The sequence below is a fragment of the Felis catus genome, chromosome A2, assembly GCF_018350175.1.
Source record: "Felis catus isolate Fca126 chromosome A2, F.catus_Fca126_mat1.0, whole genome shotgun sequence".
In the NCBI taxonomy this organism is placed as follows: domain Eukaryota; kingdom Metazoa; phylum Chordata; class Mammalia; order Carnivora; family Felidae; genus Felis; species Felis catus.
The window spans coordinates 118,656,596-118,677,005 of NC_058369.1; the positions used below are offsets into that span (position 1 = coordinate 118,656,596).

The following is a 20,410-nucleotide window of genomic DNA, read 5'->3' on the forward strand; positions in this document are numbered from 1 at the left end:
TCCCCAAAAGAGCTCTCCTTAATGCCTGTCACCCATTTAACCCCCACCCTAACCCCTCCAGCAACCCTCGATTCGTTCACTGTATTAATTCTTTAAAAAAGAACACTTTAAGAACCCTAGACTATCCCAAACTGTTGATGGACTCTATAACAGTCATCCCTTTTAACCTCATAACTGTATACATTCTCAAAAGCCATAATTTTAGGAGGCTTAATAAAAGAATTGCTTCAATCTTACCCCCAATTCTATACTGCAAGGCACTACTCATATGTAAGAAAAAAGCTCCTCAAAAAAATAATTTACTCAAGTTGATTCTGACACCTTCCTTGCAGAGACCTTTTCTTTAATAGTATCTATATTGTTTTATTGTCTTTAACATTATCCCATTTGACTCTAAAATGAGAATGAGACACAGATTGGTCCCCCCTTGTTCCCTATTAATATCAGGCCACTTTTTCCCTCGCTTTTTTTCCACGTGTCGTTTCACGAATCTTCGAACATAGCTCAAATTCACTCAAATCGTTTCAAAAGTCTGCAAGCTTTCTAGTCACTGACTATTGAGTTCACATATAAAATGAGTGACTCCTCCCATGGGCTCCTGATGCTTATCCACACAATTCTCCCAGGCACAAAATTTCTTTATTCTCACATTCTCATTGTTTCCTCAATAGAGAAAAGTTAAGGCACAGAGAGGCAGAATGGTTCTGAGAAAACAAAGGCATGATCCGTTTATTACGGAAAACTTAACTAGTAACACTTTCCGACGCAGCGTACTCCATTTAAAAAGTGATCACCTATTGTGAATCTCTAAAACTTCCGACTGCAAATCCTCCAAGATCCAGCTTAGCCCGTGAAACATAGGAGTTAAACAGTACAAAACCTGAACACCACCTCAGGCACACTGCTGTGTCAAACACAGAAAGAAACCTTGATCTAAGGCAATCCTTAGGTAAATAGGCTGGACAGCAATAATACCTTGCATGTAATATGTCTTTACGGTGGGCCAGGTAGTATTCTAAGCTCAGTCTACGCTTATCCCATTTCATCCTCACAGTGGCCATAGGATATGGGTGGTGTTACTATTCCCAGTTTCTTTTTTCATTTTTTTTTTAAATAGACCCAGAAAGGCTTTTCAACAATTTTTTTTAATGTTTGTTTACTGTTGACAGAGCGCAAGCCAGGGAGGGGCAGAAAGAGACGGAGACACGATATTCGAAGCAGGCTCAGGCTCTGAGCTGTCAGCACAGAGCCTGGCGTGACAATCCCCAGTTTCTCAGATGAGGAAACTCAAATCGGTTGAACAACTTTGCTGGAGGTCACAAAGTTAAGTAATGAAGAGCCAGTATTTTAACCCAGACAGTATGAGCACAGAAGCTGTTCTCAACTACTATGCTTCGTTTTAGGATGACTGGGTATGTCTCATCCCTTATCTGCCCCCAAAAGAACGAAACTAGGATGAGAAGGGCAAGCTAAGGCTCACTGAAGTTCAAGTCCCATGGATGTAGCTAAGTACCAGGCAGTCTGGATGTTCACCGGTACTTCAAACTCAGCTGTTCAAACCCAAACTCATCAACATTTGTAACTTCCTCCCAATCTGTTCTTCTCCCAATGTTCGCATCTCAGCCAATTCTTCTAGTCATCCTATTTAGAATTTTGTAACTATCTTCGGCTTCTTTCTGTTTAAAATTCTACACATATCCACTTACCAAGCTCTCTCCATTCTCTCTCAAGTGTATCTTTACCTTCCCAGTTTCACTATCCTGGTCTAGTCTCTTCATTTCACATCGGACCTAACGGAAAGATCTTTTTTACCACACAGACCACAGGTTTTCATCCCCTGCAACCCGTCTATATCCTCCAACTAGCTGAACATTTCTAAAATACTTTTCATCATAGGGGTGCCTAGGTGGCTCAGCTGGTTAAGCATCTGACTCTTGATTTTGGCTCAGGTCATGATCTCAGGGTCAACAGATCAAGCCCAGGGTCGTGAGATACCTTTCTCTCTCTCTCTCTCTCTCTCTCTCTCTCTCTCTCTCTCTCTCTCGGCACCTGGGTGGCTCAGTTGGTTAAGCGTCTGACTTTGGCTCAGCTCATAATCTCACAGTTAATGAGTTCAACACCTGCATCAGGCTCCATGCTGACAGCTCAAAGCCTGGAGCCTGTTTCAGATTCTCTCTCTCTCTCTCTCTCTCTCTCTCTCTCTCTCTCTCTCTGCCCCTCCCTGGTTTTCTCTCTCTCTCAAAACTAAATAAGCAATAAAAAAAATGAAAAAAAAAAAAGATTCTCTCTCTCTCCCTTCTGCCCCTCCCAGCCCTCTCCCGTACTCACTCTCTCTCAAAAACAAACAAACAAAAAGCCTTTTCATCATTAATATTCTCTTGCTCAACAAGTCTAAAATGGATACTCATTTTGCTTACTCATTCAACTCCTTATGACACCATATATAATCCTCGATAATTAAGTTCTCCCTGGCCTAAAATAACGGACATCTTTGTAAAGAAGTAGAAAGAAATTCACAAAGGTAGTGCCTTAGCCAGAGGAACTTGGTCAGCGGACAAATTAGAACCTAAAGAGAGAAGAGAGCCAATGCTTATAATGTGCCACTCTTGTCCAGCCTCATCTCCCAGACCTCTTCTAACTTTCTAAGCCCTGCGGGTCTTTGCATGGTGCCTCAAACTACACTGCTTTCCCGCCCGCTTCCTATTGTCATCACTTCCTCAGCTTATCCGAAAAACATTCTCTCCCCAACTCTTGACTAGTTAAAACTCTACCTATCCTTGTTAAGTTCTGGTTCAACTCCGATTTCGTTCCATCAAACACGATTCATCGAGACCAGCTTGCAGCAGCGTCTTCCTTTTCTTAGCTCCTAGCATTAGTGTCAATGTCACACATTTCTGTGTTGGAACAGAGCTGATAAAGTTGCTTCCAGATATTAGATTTATACGTATTGTACCCACGATAAGATTACAATTCTTGTAGGGAATGGGTTAATGCTTCTCCGCTGCTTACAGCATCTAGGTTCTTCTAGAAAGCTAACACTCACTCTAAGTAACTGTATCTGAGGTCTGACTGATACTTTCTGGACTACCTTTGACCTGCAGCCAGGGAGCATACTTCTTCCCCAAGGAATGATTCCAGCAGGTCAACTGTGAAGATGTTTTAGGACAAAGCAGCCTCTTGATGTTATTAGAAAAGGAACACAGACAGCACCCACCTTTCCTCCTAAAAGTCCCCCATGAAATTATTTTTGTTTGTTTTTAAAGAATAGAACCTCGGGGCACCTGGGTGGCTCAGTTAGTTAAGTGGCCAACTCTTGATTTCAGCACAGGTTATGATCTCACAGTTCGTGGGCTGGAGACCGGCATCAGGCTCTAGGCTGGCAGCGCAGAGCCTCAGGGGGTCCTCTCTCTCCCTCTCTCTCTGCCCCTCCCCTGCTTGTGTGAGTGCTCACTCTCTCTCAAAATAAATTTTTAAAATCGTAAAAGTTAAAAAACTTTAAAAAAAGAATAAAACCTTAATAACACCGGTAGTCAAGAAACAGTATCTTTGGTGGATCAAAAATGTTGAGTAAGTCCTAGCAACTGAAGGGCAGATGAGACGAGAGTAAGGGAGTCACGGTAGAGGAACCAGAGTCCAGGAGGACGCTAAGGAGAGTAAGTGCTAGCTCTGCAAAAGAGCCGCAGAAAGGCTACAAGCTGCGTTACGGGATGGTGAAAAGGGCCACTCGGATGGTGAAGAGGGCCGCTCGTTAAAGAACTGTAATCAAAGCAGGCAGAACCACCAGGTCTGTCCTCAAAAGCAGCCAGCAATTAAGGCCTTTGCCTCCAGACTCTGAACTCCACCCTCTAAACCAAGCACACCAGCTCCGGAGGAAGGTTCCTGGGAAGGGTACTGGAGCTGAGTGAGCAGAGCTTCAGACAGTTCCAGACTGCCCACACCCCAACACTAAAAAAGAACGGAAGGGCTAAAAGCCCGTCACTAGGAATTAAAGAAAAGCATTCCACCTCCCCCTGAGAACGTCCTCCTTATTTTGACAACTGTGGGAATCCGGGTCTGCCTGTCTGCTCCTAAGAGCCTTGCAGCAAGCTGCCTAGAGTCAAGCCTTGCCCACCTTACTTACAACCTCCCATTCAAAAGAGGGGTGCCTGGGTGGCTCAGTCGGTTAAGCGAACGACTTCGGCTCAGGTTATGATCTCTCAGTTTGTGGGCTCAAACCCCACACCAGGCTCTGTGCTAATAGCTCAGCGCCTGGAGCCTGTTTTGCATTCTGTGTTTCCCTCTCTCTCCTCCCTGGCGCGCGCTCTCTCTCTCTCTCTCTCTCCCTCTCTCTCAAAAATAAATAAACATTAAAAAAAAGAAAAGAAAATGGGGCGCCTGGGTGGCTCAGTCGGTTGAGCGTCCGACTTCAGCTCAGGTCACAATCTCGTGGTCCGTGAGTTCGAGCCCCGCGTTGGGCTCTGGGCTGATGGCTCAGAGCCTGGAGCCTGCTTCCGATTCTGTGTCTCCCTCTCTCTCTGCCCCTCCCCCGTTCATGCTCTGTCTCTCTCTGTCCCAAAAATAAATAAACGTTAAAAAGAAAGAAAGAAAGAAAGAAAAGAAAAGAAAAGAAAAGAAAAGAAAAGAAAAGAAAAGAAAAGAAAAGAAAAGAAAAGCCTTGCAGGATAACAGGCATGCAAAAGCAAAGAAGCCCCACACAAGCTACCTACACTATCTGACTGGGTCCTTCACTCATAAACATGAATCAATAACCAAGGATCTCAGACATTTGAGAAAAAGCATTAGCAGGAAGGAAAAGGACCAACCTTTAAAACCTAACTCGTAGACAAAGAGCAGTCAACTCACAGAATCAAATATAAATGCTATGGATTTTAACAATGCAAAAATAATTTCATTATGAAAATTAGAATTGAAGAGCGAGAAGGGAGATGGCAGAAAGGCTAGGTGCTCAAGTTTCCTCATATTTTATAACAAAGAGTCAATAGGCACTGTCTGAGGTTGGCACTTTACAAAGTAAGAACATCATTAAGTCAAAAGCAAACACAACAAGAAGTAGGAGAAGAGGTTTGAAGAATCACCCATCATAAAGGGAGTCAAGAGATACGGTTTAAGGTTGATCAAGTGAGTATACTTCTATATTATACTACAGAAGTAGAGTATCCAGAGTTATTAAGGTAACCACAGAAGAAACTGTAACAAGTAGCTAGCTACCTCTAGAGAACAGGCAGGTCAGGGAGGGGTGAATAAGAAGGCTTTTACTCTTATTGAATATCCTTCTGTCCTTTTTCAATCATATGCATGTCTCTCGTGATTAGAAAACTAGTCTCATTCTGTCTTTTTTTTTTCAAATATTTACTTATTTTTTAAGAGAAAGAGAGAGAGAGCATACAAGCAGGGAAGGGACAGAGAGAGAGAGGGAGACACAAAGCAGGTTCCAGGCTCTGAGCTGTCAGCACAGAGCCCGATGCAGGGCTCGAACTCACGAGCTGTGAGATCGTGACCTGAGCCAAAGTTGGACGCTTAACTGACTGAGCTACCCAGGTGCTCCAAACTAGTCTAATTCTTTAAGCAGCATGGCATAGAAGGCCCAAAGAAGTTGAAGTTTGCTACTTATGAGTTAGTTGGATGTTCTGGTCAGAGACCTAAACCTTACTAGTCTCAGTTTCTACAACAGGGACAATGTCTCCCCTCATAGTGTCGTTCTGAGCCAATTAAAGAAGTAATGTACATGAAAGAATCTAGTTCAGAGCCAGACTAATTTCTCAATAAATACTAACTCATTCCTTCCTTGAAGATGCTACCCCAGCTACCAGCACAGCCACCTTTAAGGTATTGTTTCAGAGGAAGGCAGCTCCCTTTGGAATCCTGTGAAGACAAGCATGGCTTCCTCTAAAATCCAATTGATCAGTCCACTGACTTTTTTTGTTGTTTAAGATTTTGTTTTTAACTAATCTCTTCATCCATTGTGGGGCTCGAACTTACAGCCCTAAGATCAAGAGTCACATGCTCTATCCACTCAGTCAGCCAGGCACCCTGTCAGTCCACTGTCTTAAAGAATTTTTGCTTCTCAATTTCAAAACTCTAAATACACCGTTTAGTTCAGGTTACAAACAGGAGACACAACTGAAAGCAGGAAGCCCCGTATTGCAACTTCTCCAAATTCAAAGACTGCAGGCCAAATCCACATACACACGGCAAGAAAGAAAAGCCTGTTATGCAACTAAGTCTTAAGAGATACGGTGCTCTGCAGCAGCCAAAAACATCTTTACCACTGGCCTGGTGCTGACACCTAAGGATCTGTGAGTGGGGTTCAAACTTCGTTAAGGCATTGTCCCTAGGAACACGCAGTTACCGATGAAAACCTGATTTTCGGACTTCTGCTCCAAACGTTCTTTTCAGCATCTTTTCCCACTTTCTCTCCAGCAAACTTCAGGAACCATACAAAACTCACTTGAATAAAAGGCCCTCCCCTCCACAATCCACTCCACAACCTCTCAGAATATAGGCATGAAGTTTATGCTTTGGTTTATTCAATATGATGTCAAGATATATGACTGACTTAGTCAACAAATTAGAGAGGAAAAACAATGAAACCAGCTTTTTGCTTAGGGACTGACCAAATCAATTGAACAGTGTAACACACATTAGTTAACTGTTTTTGGAATCTGCCTTACTAGAAACTTAGCTTGCTAATTACCACCTTATTTTAGGTGACTGTCTTCTCCTTCCATCTAGATTACATATATCTTGAAAACAGAAACTCTGTCTTATTTACCTTTGAATTTCCCATTGCCCTGTCCAGGTATCTTGCACCCTTCTTCAAATACCGTGTAAATACCTGCTAATTTGCTGTATTAAAGGTGTGTTACTTTTGATTATGTTGAGTGTTCCTACCTTCCCAATCTTTCTGATCTAGTCCACTTTGTTATAGCCTTATTGGCCCATTTTATTTTGATGTATTTTCCCATTCCCTGGCATGAAACTTAGAAAGATGATTGTGTTTTTATTTACTTAGATATACCTTTGTATCATGAAAATATTTCACATCTGTGCACTTTATATTTGCAATCACACAATATATATATCCTGAGTCTTAAATGTTTCTACTTTTTATCATTTCCCCAAACTATAATCCCTCATTTCCACCAAAGTACTTGAAACTATGCTATATACATTACAAAAGAACTAAAGTCATCACCTTTCTTATTTTCCCATAACACACACAAGCTAGCAACTGGCATACTAAAATAACAAAAAAGTAAAAAACAAACAAAAAAACTCAAGTGCAACGGTAATGTACATTATATACACAAAGATATATGCAAATTGCAAAACTAGTCTAAATCCTCAGAATAAAATTTAAAATCATGAATTTAAGTATCAAAAATCACATGATACCGGGGCATCTGGGTGGCTCAGTCAGTTAAGCATCCGACTCTTGGTTTCAGCTCAGGTCATGATCTCACAGTTTCATGGGTTCGAGCCCTGCCTCAGGCTCTGAACAGACACTTCAGAGCTTGCTTGGGATTCTCTCACCTCTCTCTCTCTCTCTCTCTCTCTCTCTCTCTCTCTCTCTCTCTTCCCTTCCCCTGCTAGCACTCTGTCTCTCTCAAACTAAATAAAGAAACTTTAAATTTTTTTTAAAAAAATCACATGATACTATGGTACAAAAACTCTTCCTCTCAATGGTAAGGTATTGAAAGAAACATTCTGAGGGGTGGCTGGTTGGCTCAGTCAGTAGAGCATATACGACTTTGGATCTCGGGGGTGTGAGTTTGAGCCCCATGTTGGGTGTAGAGATTACTCCAAAATAAAATGTTTTTAAAAAGGTGGGGAAAGAACCTTTTTTCCCTGGTTTTAAACATTGTTTCATATTCTACTGGAACCCAGAGAGAAGTAAAGCATCTACTGCTTGCTTTTACAAGAACAGATTAGTGCTAAACCTAATTTTACACAAAACGATATCTCCCTCAAAAGTTTGGTGCGCAATGTATATAAATTCACACATTAAATTTAGTGTGTGTGCACATCGATGGATTTATATCTAAGCTTGTTTTAGATGCATCGTGAGAGCTCATTATTTTCAGGCATCCCAGAGATAATCTTTTTTAAAAGCAATCTTTTGGAATAAGTGATTTATATGTTTTATAAATCCCAATTTTCATACATTAGATTTTCTTAAAGAAAAGTATACCAAAAAAGAAAAAAAAATCATTCTTTACTCTTATGAATTATGATCAAGACAGGCTTAGCCTTTTTCCTTAATCCCCAAGCTTTAAAAAACAGTTCCACTCCTAAACCAAGATTTTTTTTTCATATAAACCTATGTCCTTGCAATGCAAGGATCTCCACGGTTTTCAGTAACCTATGTTGCTTGGGAATTTTTCGTTAGGAAGATACCAGGACAATAGATGACTGTTTTATACCTTTAGCTTCATTTTAGCCTTCCTATATTCACACCCTAGAGGTTCCAGAATCTTATCCACAAAGTGATTATGGTCTAGGACGGAATCAGATTTGTAACAAATGTCCACTGGGATTCTTCGACCTATCATCGATGGGCACAGCCGATATATGTCTTCTAGCTCATCGAATCCTTTCACCTCACCTCAGGGACTTTCCACAATGCTACATGGTTAGAAGCCTTCTTTCACAGATGACAAAAATGAATGAAAAATGATTTGAGAATAGAAAAATGGAAACCCAAGTCATTGCACAGTGTCTAAAGGCTACCCTGCATCTCCTACCTTAGTGCCCAAGAAAGCATCCTAACGCGTACAATGAGGAATCTTCTTCTTTAAGGTTTTGAGTTTCATTTTCTCCAATTTTATCTGATTATTGACATGCCCCATTTATATTAACACTTTTGTATATCCAGCCACACGATAGCATAAAACTTCTAACAGCGATCTAGCTTAGAAACCATTATGATTGTTTTAGTTTTCCAGAAAAAAAAAGGCACAAAGTTAATAAAATGAAATTTCTAGTAAGCATGCTTTTTTTTTATAAATATTACCACATCAAAATGAAACTAACAGCAGTCATGCAATCGTGTATAAATAAAATACACTCTTACTGTTTTTCTTAAAAGGTAATTGAGCATGTCACTTTCTCCTTTTTTGCTATTGTCTTAAAATGTATTTCCTCTCAAAAAATAAAAATAAAAGTGCTTCCAAAGCGAGAGCAGAAAAAATTACAACCTACAATATTTTTATGCTACAAGCTATACAAAAATCTGTCACCATCTATGTTACAATTCTAGTCATCAATAAGATACTTTTTTTCGATGCACCACTCAAAAATCAATTATATCAACTCTTTTGTATAGAGAAGCAGCACACCTTTCAGGCAACTAGTATTAATGAGTAGACATGACTATAGAATCTCCATCTGTTTCTCTGACAAAGCTGTGGCTACTCTAGTCTCTCATTGAAATTCCATTAATCTGGTGTACCAAGGTCCAATGCGAAAATCAAAACTCCATCTAACCCTTTATCAGCTCACAATAACCTACAAGTGAACTCTGCCTGTTAGCATGCAGCAAGTTATGATTTTGCTATCAATCAGGCAGTTGGCCAATAAAAAAAAAAAAAAAAAGAAAGAAAGAAAAAAAAAGGCAGGCTGGAAACAGTGTGTCTGGCAGGGTTTGAAGACTTTGTTTTTGTTTTCTGTTTTCATCCCCTTTCAATTTCTATAGGGTGTCTGGACCTTGTGAGATTATGCATTATTCTCCTTGGCTGTGATTTAATTGCTACCAGCAATCAAGTCGAAGCATCACTGAAGTGTGCTTGAATTTCATTAGAAGATATAACTTATGCTACTTTCCTACAGTACCTAATAAACCATAAAGAAACCAAAACACATATGGCTTGAGGGAATAACTGGAAAATTAGGTAGCCATTTGGGAACTGAGTGAACTTTTGAACCAGAGTAACAGAGAAAAAGAAATATGAAAGGAAAAGACAGACTTAGAATGCACACAAAGATGTGCAGGTTTGACCTTTACAGTACCTTGAAAATTACATTAGCATTATGAAAAATACATATCATGTTTAGAGTTTATAATCCATCAAACTTCAGATACTTTGTTAGTGCCTACCATAAGGTAAAAGTCAAAAGGACAAAACAACAATCTGATTTGACAAAAGGCCTTTTGGTGACCTGTGCTAATTTAGTTATACTTATTGTTAAATGCATTATCTTTTTATAATTAATATATCATTAGACCGAGGTCCCATAATGAAGAAAAATTTATTCGGCAAGGAAAAGAGAACACACATACCAAATCTATGTTGAAGGCAGAGAAACTGACATGACTAGATGATATTTCGGAGTAGAAATTACAAGTCCAAGTGGTAGTTTTTAAATTACAATATTCTTAGAAGAAAATATAAAACTACCATATATGGTATTTTTATATACCAAAAATGAATAATACTAAAAGTTAAATATTCAATCTGCTTAAGAACTGCTTATATCAACACTAATGAAAATGCACCAATATTTGACAAAAAGTTAATGATATACATAATAATGTTATTAAATAATATTCAAATTTTGATAATTTAATCTTTTAACAGTAAGTCTTTTTCATGTTATTAATGTATTTCCCATATATTTGGTTATGAAAAGAAACATACGATAAATTATTTACTCATAATAAAGAAAATATAATAATTATGTAAATGCATTATAGTTTAATAACAATTCTCTTTTCTAACAAAACACTGGCTCTCATAGATATTCAATTGTTGGATTTCTTAGGTTACAATTTTTTTAAGAAGCACATAATGCTCCCTTGTACTTCAAAATATTTATGCTATTTTTTAAAACTCTGAGCATATATATTCTATGAACATTTTGTGTATATATATTCTCTCGAGTAGAAATACTCTGTCTCTGTATACATATACATATACACACTCATTTCTATCTACCAACACTTAACAGAAGCAAAACAAATCATTGTCACATGTCTGAAAAATAGTTCAATTCAAATAATAATTCATTGTTTTGCCTGAAAATATTATTTCATCAATTATAAAACATTTTCTAGTAGAAATGCTTTTGAAGATCAGGTTAGGAAGGGTAATGCTCTGTTTCAGATAATAAGTGTGACTCAAGAGAAACATGCATCTTTTTCAAAAATAGGGACTATAAGAGAAAAAAATACCTTCCTTTAAAAATAGAAATTAAATTTTTGCCAAAATGTAAAATTCAACATAAAATGGATATGATTATTATTGCTACACATTGTACAAAGTTCTGAATATGAAAAAAAAAGATTGTGTTGTTCTGAATCAGTGGTTAGAATGTTTATCACTTATGCATGTACTTGACTTATCCCTGTTCTGCAATAGACATAATTTTATACCTCATAAAAGCAATTTATGTTTCCAAAGGGAATAATCTGGATAACATAAAATGTGGAGTGCTCTGTTGCAGGAAGCATATTTTCATTCAGCAATTGTATTTAGAGATGGAACTGCACAGTTTGATCATCATCCAGTGGCAGAAGGCATTATTCATTTCTGTGTCTATGCGAAACTTTGAGTGCCATGAATTAATATGCATGGCTAATTTATCGATACACATTCTTAATTTATAACTATATATCACCCTTATAAGATCTCTACAATACAGACGTACTCAATTGGCTGTAACAGAGAAAGCACATGCTATGCTAAAAGGAAGTTTCATAACTTTGGTGAGTTTTAACAAAATTACTAAGAGATAAACAATCAACTTTATTACTAATTCAATTAATGCAAAACATCATAATAGTGCCCCATAACGTGGGAGATTTTAGGTGACAATCAGAAAAATGAAAATGTGCATTAAGAGAAGCATTTGATGAAAACCTGTCTTAATGTGAGAAAGCAATGTAGGAATAATTAATTTAATATTTTATGAACTCGTTTTATATGAAGTTTTCAAAAAAAAAGACCAAAAACCTTTTTCATTATTTATAAAATAAATAATACAAGAAGCCATTAAGCAGCACAATGAAATTAAGCAAGAATCTGATAATATTAAATTAACCAACAAACTTACTAATAATATTCATACAATGATGTAAACACTCTCTTAAAAATTCTAGTGAAGAAAATTTCTTAGGAAAAGAAGGAACTACATACTTAGGAAAACCACTAGAGAGAGCTCTTCTGTTCCTTAAAAGGTTCCGGTAAAGGTAAGTTAACTGAAGCCTCTGCATTTCTGTGCTCTCTGACAAGACCACCACCTCTGCGCATTGCATTGTCTTGTGGTGGAAGGTCAAGAGGTACATTCGATGGAAAAATAGCACATACCTTCAGAATGGGCTTCGTCATCTTTATCATATCTTTCCGAGGCTAACGAAATAGTGTCTGGGGGTCCAGCAAAAGGGTCATCATACTCTTCCCCATCTTCTGCATCACCTATAGAAGAATCAGAGAAAAGTCTTTTACAAATTAGCCACCTTAAGAGATGTTACTGTGTCAAAAGAGGTAAATTTTTCTATTAAACCTAGTCACGGTCATGAAAAAACAAAGTAAAAAAACAGGTCCTATTTTAACGTATATCGCTGTAATTTAGATCAAGTACGAGTTTTTGAAAGTCAGCATACAACTGCTTATATCTGGGACAAAAGGATACGAGTTCCAAAATGATGGTGGTCTCTACAAAGATGTATACAAAAAAGTAGAAGCAGGGTAAAACAGAGTGTGTATCCAAAACAAGCAAAAGAAGAAACAGAACCAAAATAATGATAACAAACAACAACAAAAGGGAAAGCACAACAGAAAGAATAATTCAAATTAATTTTATTTACCTACTCAATAATTTGAAAAATTATGATGAGAAATTGACAATTCAAAGCCAGATGAACATTTTATCTTTTCATGAAAAATCACAGGGTTACATTAGAGTAGATTAAAAATGCTCAGTTCCATTTTCAAGAGCAGGAATCCTTGATGGGAAAAACTACTTTAAAACTCATATCGCCCTTGTAAGTTCACACAGAGTGATTTACAGTTTGACACCTTCAATTCTCATTCAGTGATATATTACCATTTTTTTTTAATGTTCTAGCCATTTTCTATGTGATTTCCAAACCCTAGGTGGATTGGTTGGCTTGAAGTCATTGAATCCCCACAATAAAATCTTGTGGTTTGGGTTTTTTCCACATACTCATTTAGAATTTTTTTTAAAGAGTGTATCAGATCTTTGCTAGCCTGGTTCCATAGTTACATATAAGCACTCATTTTTCACCCATATTCAACCACATCCAAAGAAAAGTCAACAAAGTTAAAAAAAAAAAAAAGTAGACTTACTACCTATCAATTATCTGTTAACAACTCAAGAGAAAACCAGCCACCTCAAGGATTACCCAAAAAGCATGATGAAAATCTCCATGGGAATCCTAGAGGACCTACATACAGTATTCCTCTTATAACATAGTCGCTAAGCAGATCCAGATTAAAGCTACTAGTCTCCCCCCAAAAATATCTGTATCCTCTGACACCCACTTAATGGGTAGCACCCTATTTTTCACCATATCTTTGGTAGAGGAACTAGCAGCCCTTTTCAAAATACTGTCAAAGTAATTTTTAAAAAATCAATGCTCCTATTTCTTTATAATTTTGGCATTTCACCGGCATTCATCATCCTTATCCTGAAAAAGCTCTCTCCCATCAGGCGCTAAGAACAGAATGGAGAGGACTATCCTACAGGTTTTGGTGATTCCACCCCAGGCGCACCGTACAGTGATGTTCCTTCCCCAAATAAAATTCCAAGGAACACGTGTAAATACTATTCTTTCTTTAGATCTTAATTTCTTTTTCTTTCAAAATGTTCAAAGTACTTTTCAGAACATTCAGTGATCCCTTGTTTCTCTTACGGAAAGAAGAGTGCTCTGATTTCAAATATGAGGGAAGATGGAACCCAATAAAATGCTAGTAAAGATATGTTTGGACATGGAATGACAGCTCACGGAACATAAAGTAGTAAAGATCACAAAATTCTCAATTGCTGTTAGTTGCTGGAGTATCCTTACATTCTTCATAAAGCAAGAACTGTTATGGTATGAGTTTTCTAATGATATTTCCTATCGTGAACTATAAAATAAATCTTGCTGTGTACAAAATAGTTTCAGGATACCTCAAATACATTACTACTCTAACTTGTATGTAGCTTATTACACTATTATGAATATAAAAATACAAGATTAAAACCAATGAACACATGGAAGTGATTTTGAAAAAGATTCAGATGCTCAGGCTTAAATCTATTAAACTCTGTGTGGAAATACACAGAAAAAAATTAAAAGTTAAAAAGCTTTGAAAATCAAGATTTTTAAAATAATATCCATTTTATGCTTTTATGTGTATATCCATGAATATACACATACACACATGCGTGCGCGCGCGCACACACACACACACACACACACACACACACACATATATATCCAGCAATGTAAAACTGTATACACACACACACACACACACACAGCAAAAAGATCATTAAAGCTATAAATTAAATAATACTTAATGTGAGTTCAGAACATTTATACAAATTGGTTCCTAACATGCTAAAGACTTCTGTGGTTTTTGTTTTAAAATAAAAACGTTTTGTATTCTATATTAACATGAAATTGTCTTCAGCTTACCCGTTCCAAGGACTGCAGCTCATTTCAAATGTTTTTTGTAATCAATGTGATGATTTATATTTATCTAAGACAAAATAAGTTAAATACTGCTACTGGCTTCATTTCTACCTCCCCCGCCCTTCCCCCCTTTTTAAGCTCCCTTGAATTAACCCAGAAAGTTAAAAAAAAAAATCTCTGTGGTTATTCCCTTTTCAACCTGCATTAAGTTGAAAGGACACATCATCTTTCAAAATGGTCTTCTTCATTTTACTGTTGTTCCAGTCATGACCCATCCCTTTTCCTCCTTCCTAATTGGTTTTTTTTTTTTTTCCAACCCAATAAAGAGCTGTATTACAAGGACCTGTAATTGAACACAGGGGTCGCTGTTGAGTAGTGCAAAGCTTTTTGTTTTCTCTCCAGGGGCTGAGTATTTGCAGCTATACCTGCAAAGTCTTCTATAAATTAAAAGGTAAATGTTCAACTTGTGTTTATGTAATAGAAAACTGAACTCCAAAGCAACAATGGGCATCAGGTAAACGTATCCAATACAATTTACAGACATAATTGAAAGCATTACAGCCTAATCAGACATCTAAAAGAAAAGCAGGCTCAAATGAAATGTCTACAGAATCATTAGTTGGTAGCCATTCTATTACAATCACACATAATGTCAGTGGTGCCTTGAGCCTGTGCCAATGACAACAGCATAAATTTTGCATCTCATTTCTGTGGTCATAAAATTAATGATCAGTTTAAAAATACTTCTTTGTAAAAGTTATTGCGCAAAGAAGAGACATGAATGTGTCCCTGTTATGTACTCACAAGGATAATTATGGGGTTGTTGCTCATTAATACTGTTTCTTGTTTCCCTAGAAAACCATTTGATTTATCCCACAACTTTTAAAAGTTTAATTAACGATACAAAGTTAACAGCTAAAAGATAATGATCCAAGGCTTCCCTTCATATAATTTCAGTGGCAACTTAAATATCACAGCAAAATCAAAGCTGAATCGTACCGCAGCAGCATATTTCTCTGATAAACATTTTTAAATTTATAATAGTTGAGTTCAAATCACTATTACCCCTTCCTTTTTCTATGACTCATTATCAATTAACATTTTCCTAAATGCCTGGAGACGAAGCCCAAATAGCAACTGAAGAGTCATGATCTCTACCACGATTGAAGGTGATTTAACCAATTTACTGCTTGTTTTGTCAAACACAGTCCTATTTTAAACACAATCAGTTAAATATTAAAATAAATCATTAATACACCTAAACTGAGATGATAGCCATTCTTCCTTTAGAGCATGAAAGACAAACTTGAGTAGAAAAATTACTTGAGTGAAAACAAATTAATTTCTAATTCACTACTCAGTTCACTTGTCCAAATTAACTTCTCAAGTAATAATATACAACTACATTGACAGAATTAAGTATTTAACTTGTCATTTCTTAATAGGATCTGTAGTTTAAGTCTTAAGACTTTGAAAGATGTACGTCACCACAAGTGAGAAGATTCTGTTCATAACTCTCCTAAAATAAGAGGACTTAAGAGCACACAAATATGAGGCAGAGCTTTAAAACAAGCACTACCAGGGCGCCTGGGTGGCGCAGTCAGTTAAGCGTCCGACTTCAGCCAGGTCACGATCTCGCAGTCTGTGGGTTCGAGCCCCGCGTCGGGCTCTGGGCTGATGGCTCAGAGCCTGGAGCCTGTTTCCGATTCTTTGTCTCCCTCTCTCTCTGCCCCTCCCCCGTTCATGCTCTGTCTCTCTCTGTCCCAAAAATAAATAAACGTTGAAAAAAAAAATTTATTAAATAAATAAATAAATAAATAAATAAAACAAGCACTACCTCTGAAATATACTTCTGCTATAGGCCCCATAATTTCAGACATATTTAACACATTTATACAAGGCCAGAGATGGGCGGGGGGCGGGGGGGGGGGGGGGGGCGCCAGGGGAGAACTCAAGCTATTTGCTCAGATTTCATCAGTGGGATAACTTTCAACCAAACATAAACTATGTTAGAAAGGGGAAAGGAGGGGCGCCTGGGTGGCGCAGTCGGTTAAGCGTCCGACTTCAGCCAGGTCACGATCTCGCGGTCCGGGAGTTCAAGCCCCACGTCAGGCTCTGGGCTGATGGCTCGGAGCCTGGAGCCTGTTTCCGATTCTGTGTCTCCCTCTCTCTCTGCCCCTCCCCCGTTCAAGCTCTGTCTCTCTCTGTCCCAAAAATAAATAAACGTTAAAAAAAAAAAAATTTTTTAAAAGAAAGGGGAAAGGAAAGGAAATTAAACATCATCCAAACTTTTGACGTTTCTGCTATTCTTAGGGATTCCATAACAACAAACTGAAATGAATTCCTTCTTACATGACAGGCCTACTATTTAAAAAAGCACTTTAGTCCATTAATAAGCTTAATACAAATGAGGTCAAAGGAAATAGCTAAGTAAATCTATGCATATTTAACAATATCAATGAAGTCTCAAGGACAAAATCTATTACGCGATTTTTTTAATTAGAGGAAAAATATTTTAAGGAAGAAAATGAGAGCTTTTTAGCTACGGCATTTAAAAGGAACTGAAAGCAATATATTCACATTTTTAAGCTACAGACACTAATATTTTACAAATTTGAAAATATTATCTTGAAACATTTGTCTCATGTTAATATGCTTGCCCTTCTTTCAGTATTTTATAATTTCCTCAAAAATTACTTGAAAACTGAATTATAAAACAAGATTTACTTAAATCTTCTTGAGAAATTAAGTTGAATCTGAGAATACACATTAATATAATATTTATTGACTGTCTCTTATGTGTCACACCTAGGTACCTTCATAATATCTTAATCAATCTGTAAAGAAATGAATTGTCCCTACATCATCACTGGAGTAAAAAAAAAGACTAATATAAGGGCAAGATACAAGTGAAACTTATTTTTATCATACACCTAATATATATTAGAAAATTCTGATTTAGCGGCACCTGGGTGGCTCAGTTGGTTAAGCATCTGATTCTTGGTTTCCACTCAGATCATGATCTCACGGTTGATAAGATAGAGCCCCATGTCAGGCTCCACACTGGCAGCACAGAGCCTGCCTAGGATTCTCTCTCTCTCCTTCTCTTTCTGCCCCTCCATTGTCACTCTCTCTCAAAATATATAAACTTTTATTTAAAAAAAAAAAAAGAAAATTCTGTCTTATACTCCAGTCAATAACAGCCTTTACTCAACTAGTAATATATTTTCATTACAAAAATAATTACTTCAGGTCACATTTAAGAGATTTAAGACCATGTTATATGACAGGAATATTCTAAAATAATTGTAATTCTGTTCTAAAATAATTCTAAAAGTAGCACAATTTTAGCGCATAAAGGCTAAATTCAGGCATACACTCTATACTATCAGGCTATATTGCAACTAAGAATAGGAAACTAGGGATAGCTACTCCATCATGTATGATATTTGAAGGCTATAAGAAGGAGCTCTCTAGATCGAGTAGGCAAAATTTCAAATACTAGGGAACAGGCAAAGCAAGATGGGTTCTGGTTGCTTACATTCAAATCTTTCTTACATATAAGTAAAATAAATGAATTTAGAAAATCAACTGATAATTTACTCCCAAGTCACAATTTATCAGACCTCCTGAAAAGAGAATCTAAGGACACCTGGCTGGCTCAGTCGGTTAAGCTTCCGACTCTTGATTTCAGCTCAGGTCATGATCTCACGGTTTCATGAGTTCAAGCCTGGGATTCTGCTTGGGATTCTTTCTCTCTCCCTCTCTCTCTGCCCCTCCCCCCTTTGCACTGTCTCTTTCAAAAAAAAATAAACTTAAAAAAAAAGAGAGAGTCTACACTTGAGTAGTTAAATATATAAGGAGATAAAATGAGGAACCTTTAATAAATTAAAGAAATGAAAACAGAAGTCTTTAGACAACAGCTTGCTTTGAAAATGAATATAAACAGCAAATAGAAAATTAACTTAATGAACAAGCTTCAATATCTAGGAGCCACTATAATAAAATAAGTTTCTACAAGTACAAACTATTCTCCCCCCACAAAAAAAAAAAAAAAAAGAAAATACTTCTTTTTAAATCCTCTAAGATCTCTGCACCTCAGTGTTTGAACAGTTATATTAATTCAACTAGTTCTAAGGATTTAAAAACACTGAACTGTAAATTCTGCACTGTGAAATCTCAGGATGAGGGGGGAGCACCTACAGTGTAAGGGGCGGGGAGGGAGGAAGGGTGACAAACATCTGTGCACACTAGACAAGCTAATAATTCACTAATTCGCTTAATAGAAATGAATAACTCTGAATTAATTCATTTTATTTAAGAACTGTTCACCTGGTCCCTTTTGCTTCCATTAATGATATTAAAATGGTACTTAACTGCCATTTTGAAAAGATAAAATAGCTGAAATCAATAGGAATATAAAAGTGAAAAGGAGGAAAACAGCCTCTGTTTACTTCATTGTGACCCCATATTGACCTGAGAGAGAGAGAGAGAGAGAGAGAGAGAGAGAGAGAGAGAGAGACAGCAGGAATACAGCCAAAAGGAATTCTGCCCAGGTCTCCTTGGATGAAGATAGCCCCAAACCCCAAAGGGAAATGTAAAAGCAAAAAGAAAAGTGGGGGCGCCTGGGTGGCTCAGTCGGTTAAGTGTCCAACTTCAGCTTAGGTCATGATCTCGCAGTTCAGTTCGTGAGTTCGAGCCCCGCATCAGGCTCTGCGCCGACAGCTCAGAACCGGGAGCCTGCTTCGGATTCTGTGTCTCCCTCTCTCTCTGCCCCTCCCCCGCTCATGCTCTGCCTCTCTCTCACAAAAATAAACATTTAAAAAAACTTTTTTAAAAAGTAGCAATATCGAAATACACTTAGATGAATTTATGTAGAGATAGGATAATTACTAACTTCCTATTTTTAAAAAAATGTATCTTGAATACTTTGCAACTATTAAGTACTAACTTTGCTACTCTTAACTACAGAAATAGTTTTTAGAACAAAGCTGAATATACTTTGAAGGTATAACGGCATAAAATTACTCAGCATCTCGTATTTCTCCAAGGTATACACCTAATTTATCCACAGGCTTACTTTTAAGCAGGCACTCCTGGTGATCAGTTAACTTAATATAGGAATATTAAACTATAAATGACTTAGAGAAAAATGGTTATGGGGAAATCTCTGAATTCTGTGTTATTTGAACTCTTATTCTAGGCTCATTTTTCACTTTCTATCAAATACTGTACAAATTTCCATTCTCTTTAGAAACAAAGACTATATCTCAGTAATATCTATACATCTGAACAAGCTCCTACCCTATTATTGAATCATATAGTTACACAATGACTTCATATCATGCTTTCTTAGCTTAAAATTTGTTAATGTACAAATAATTAAGTCACAATGAGAGTTTAATAAATAATCACCAGAACAAAATATGTCTAATACAGAATCTGAAATCTAGTATTCCTCTATAAACAGTGCCCTGTATAAAAGTTATAATAAGAATGTATAAATTCATTATTTCTATATTCAACTAAGCAAAATGCAGTATGATTAAGCCCACAGTTGAAGACTGGTTGTAGAGTACAAAGAAGTACGTATTTGTGGGGAAGAGGATTTTCCTGCTCTTTTCTTTATTTAATAATGTTAAAGATTTCTGGGGCAACTGGGTGGCTCAGCTGGTTAAGCATCCAACTTTGGCTTAGGCCATGAACTCACAAAACTCACAAAACTCCTGGTTTGTGAGTTCAAGCCCCGCACCGGGATCTGTGCTGACA

The 20,410-nt window shown here is 37.2% G+C and overlaps 1 protein-coding gene across 5 annotated transcripts in view; it reads right to left on the bottom strand.

The window, feature by feature from the left end:
- Positions 1–20,410, bottom strand: part of SKAP2 (src kinase associated phosphoprotein 2) — a 180,678-nt gene that overhangs the window by 148,953 nt on the left and 11,315 nt on the right. For all 5 annotated transcript variants that reach the window (XM_045052528.1, XM_045052526.1, XM_006929265.5 and 2 more), the window contains exon 4: positions 12,306–12,413. In XM_045052528.1, coding sequence (XP_044908463.1) covers positions 12,306–12,413 — 108 coding nt within the window. The remainder of the gene's footprint in view (positions 1–12,305; positions 12,414–20,410) is intronic.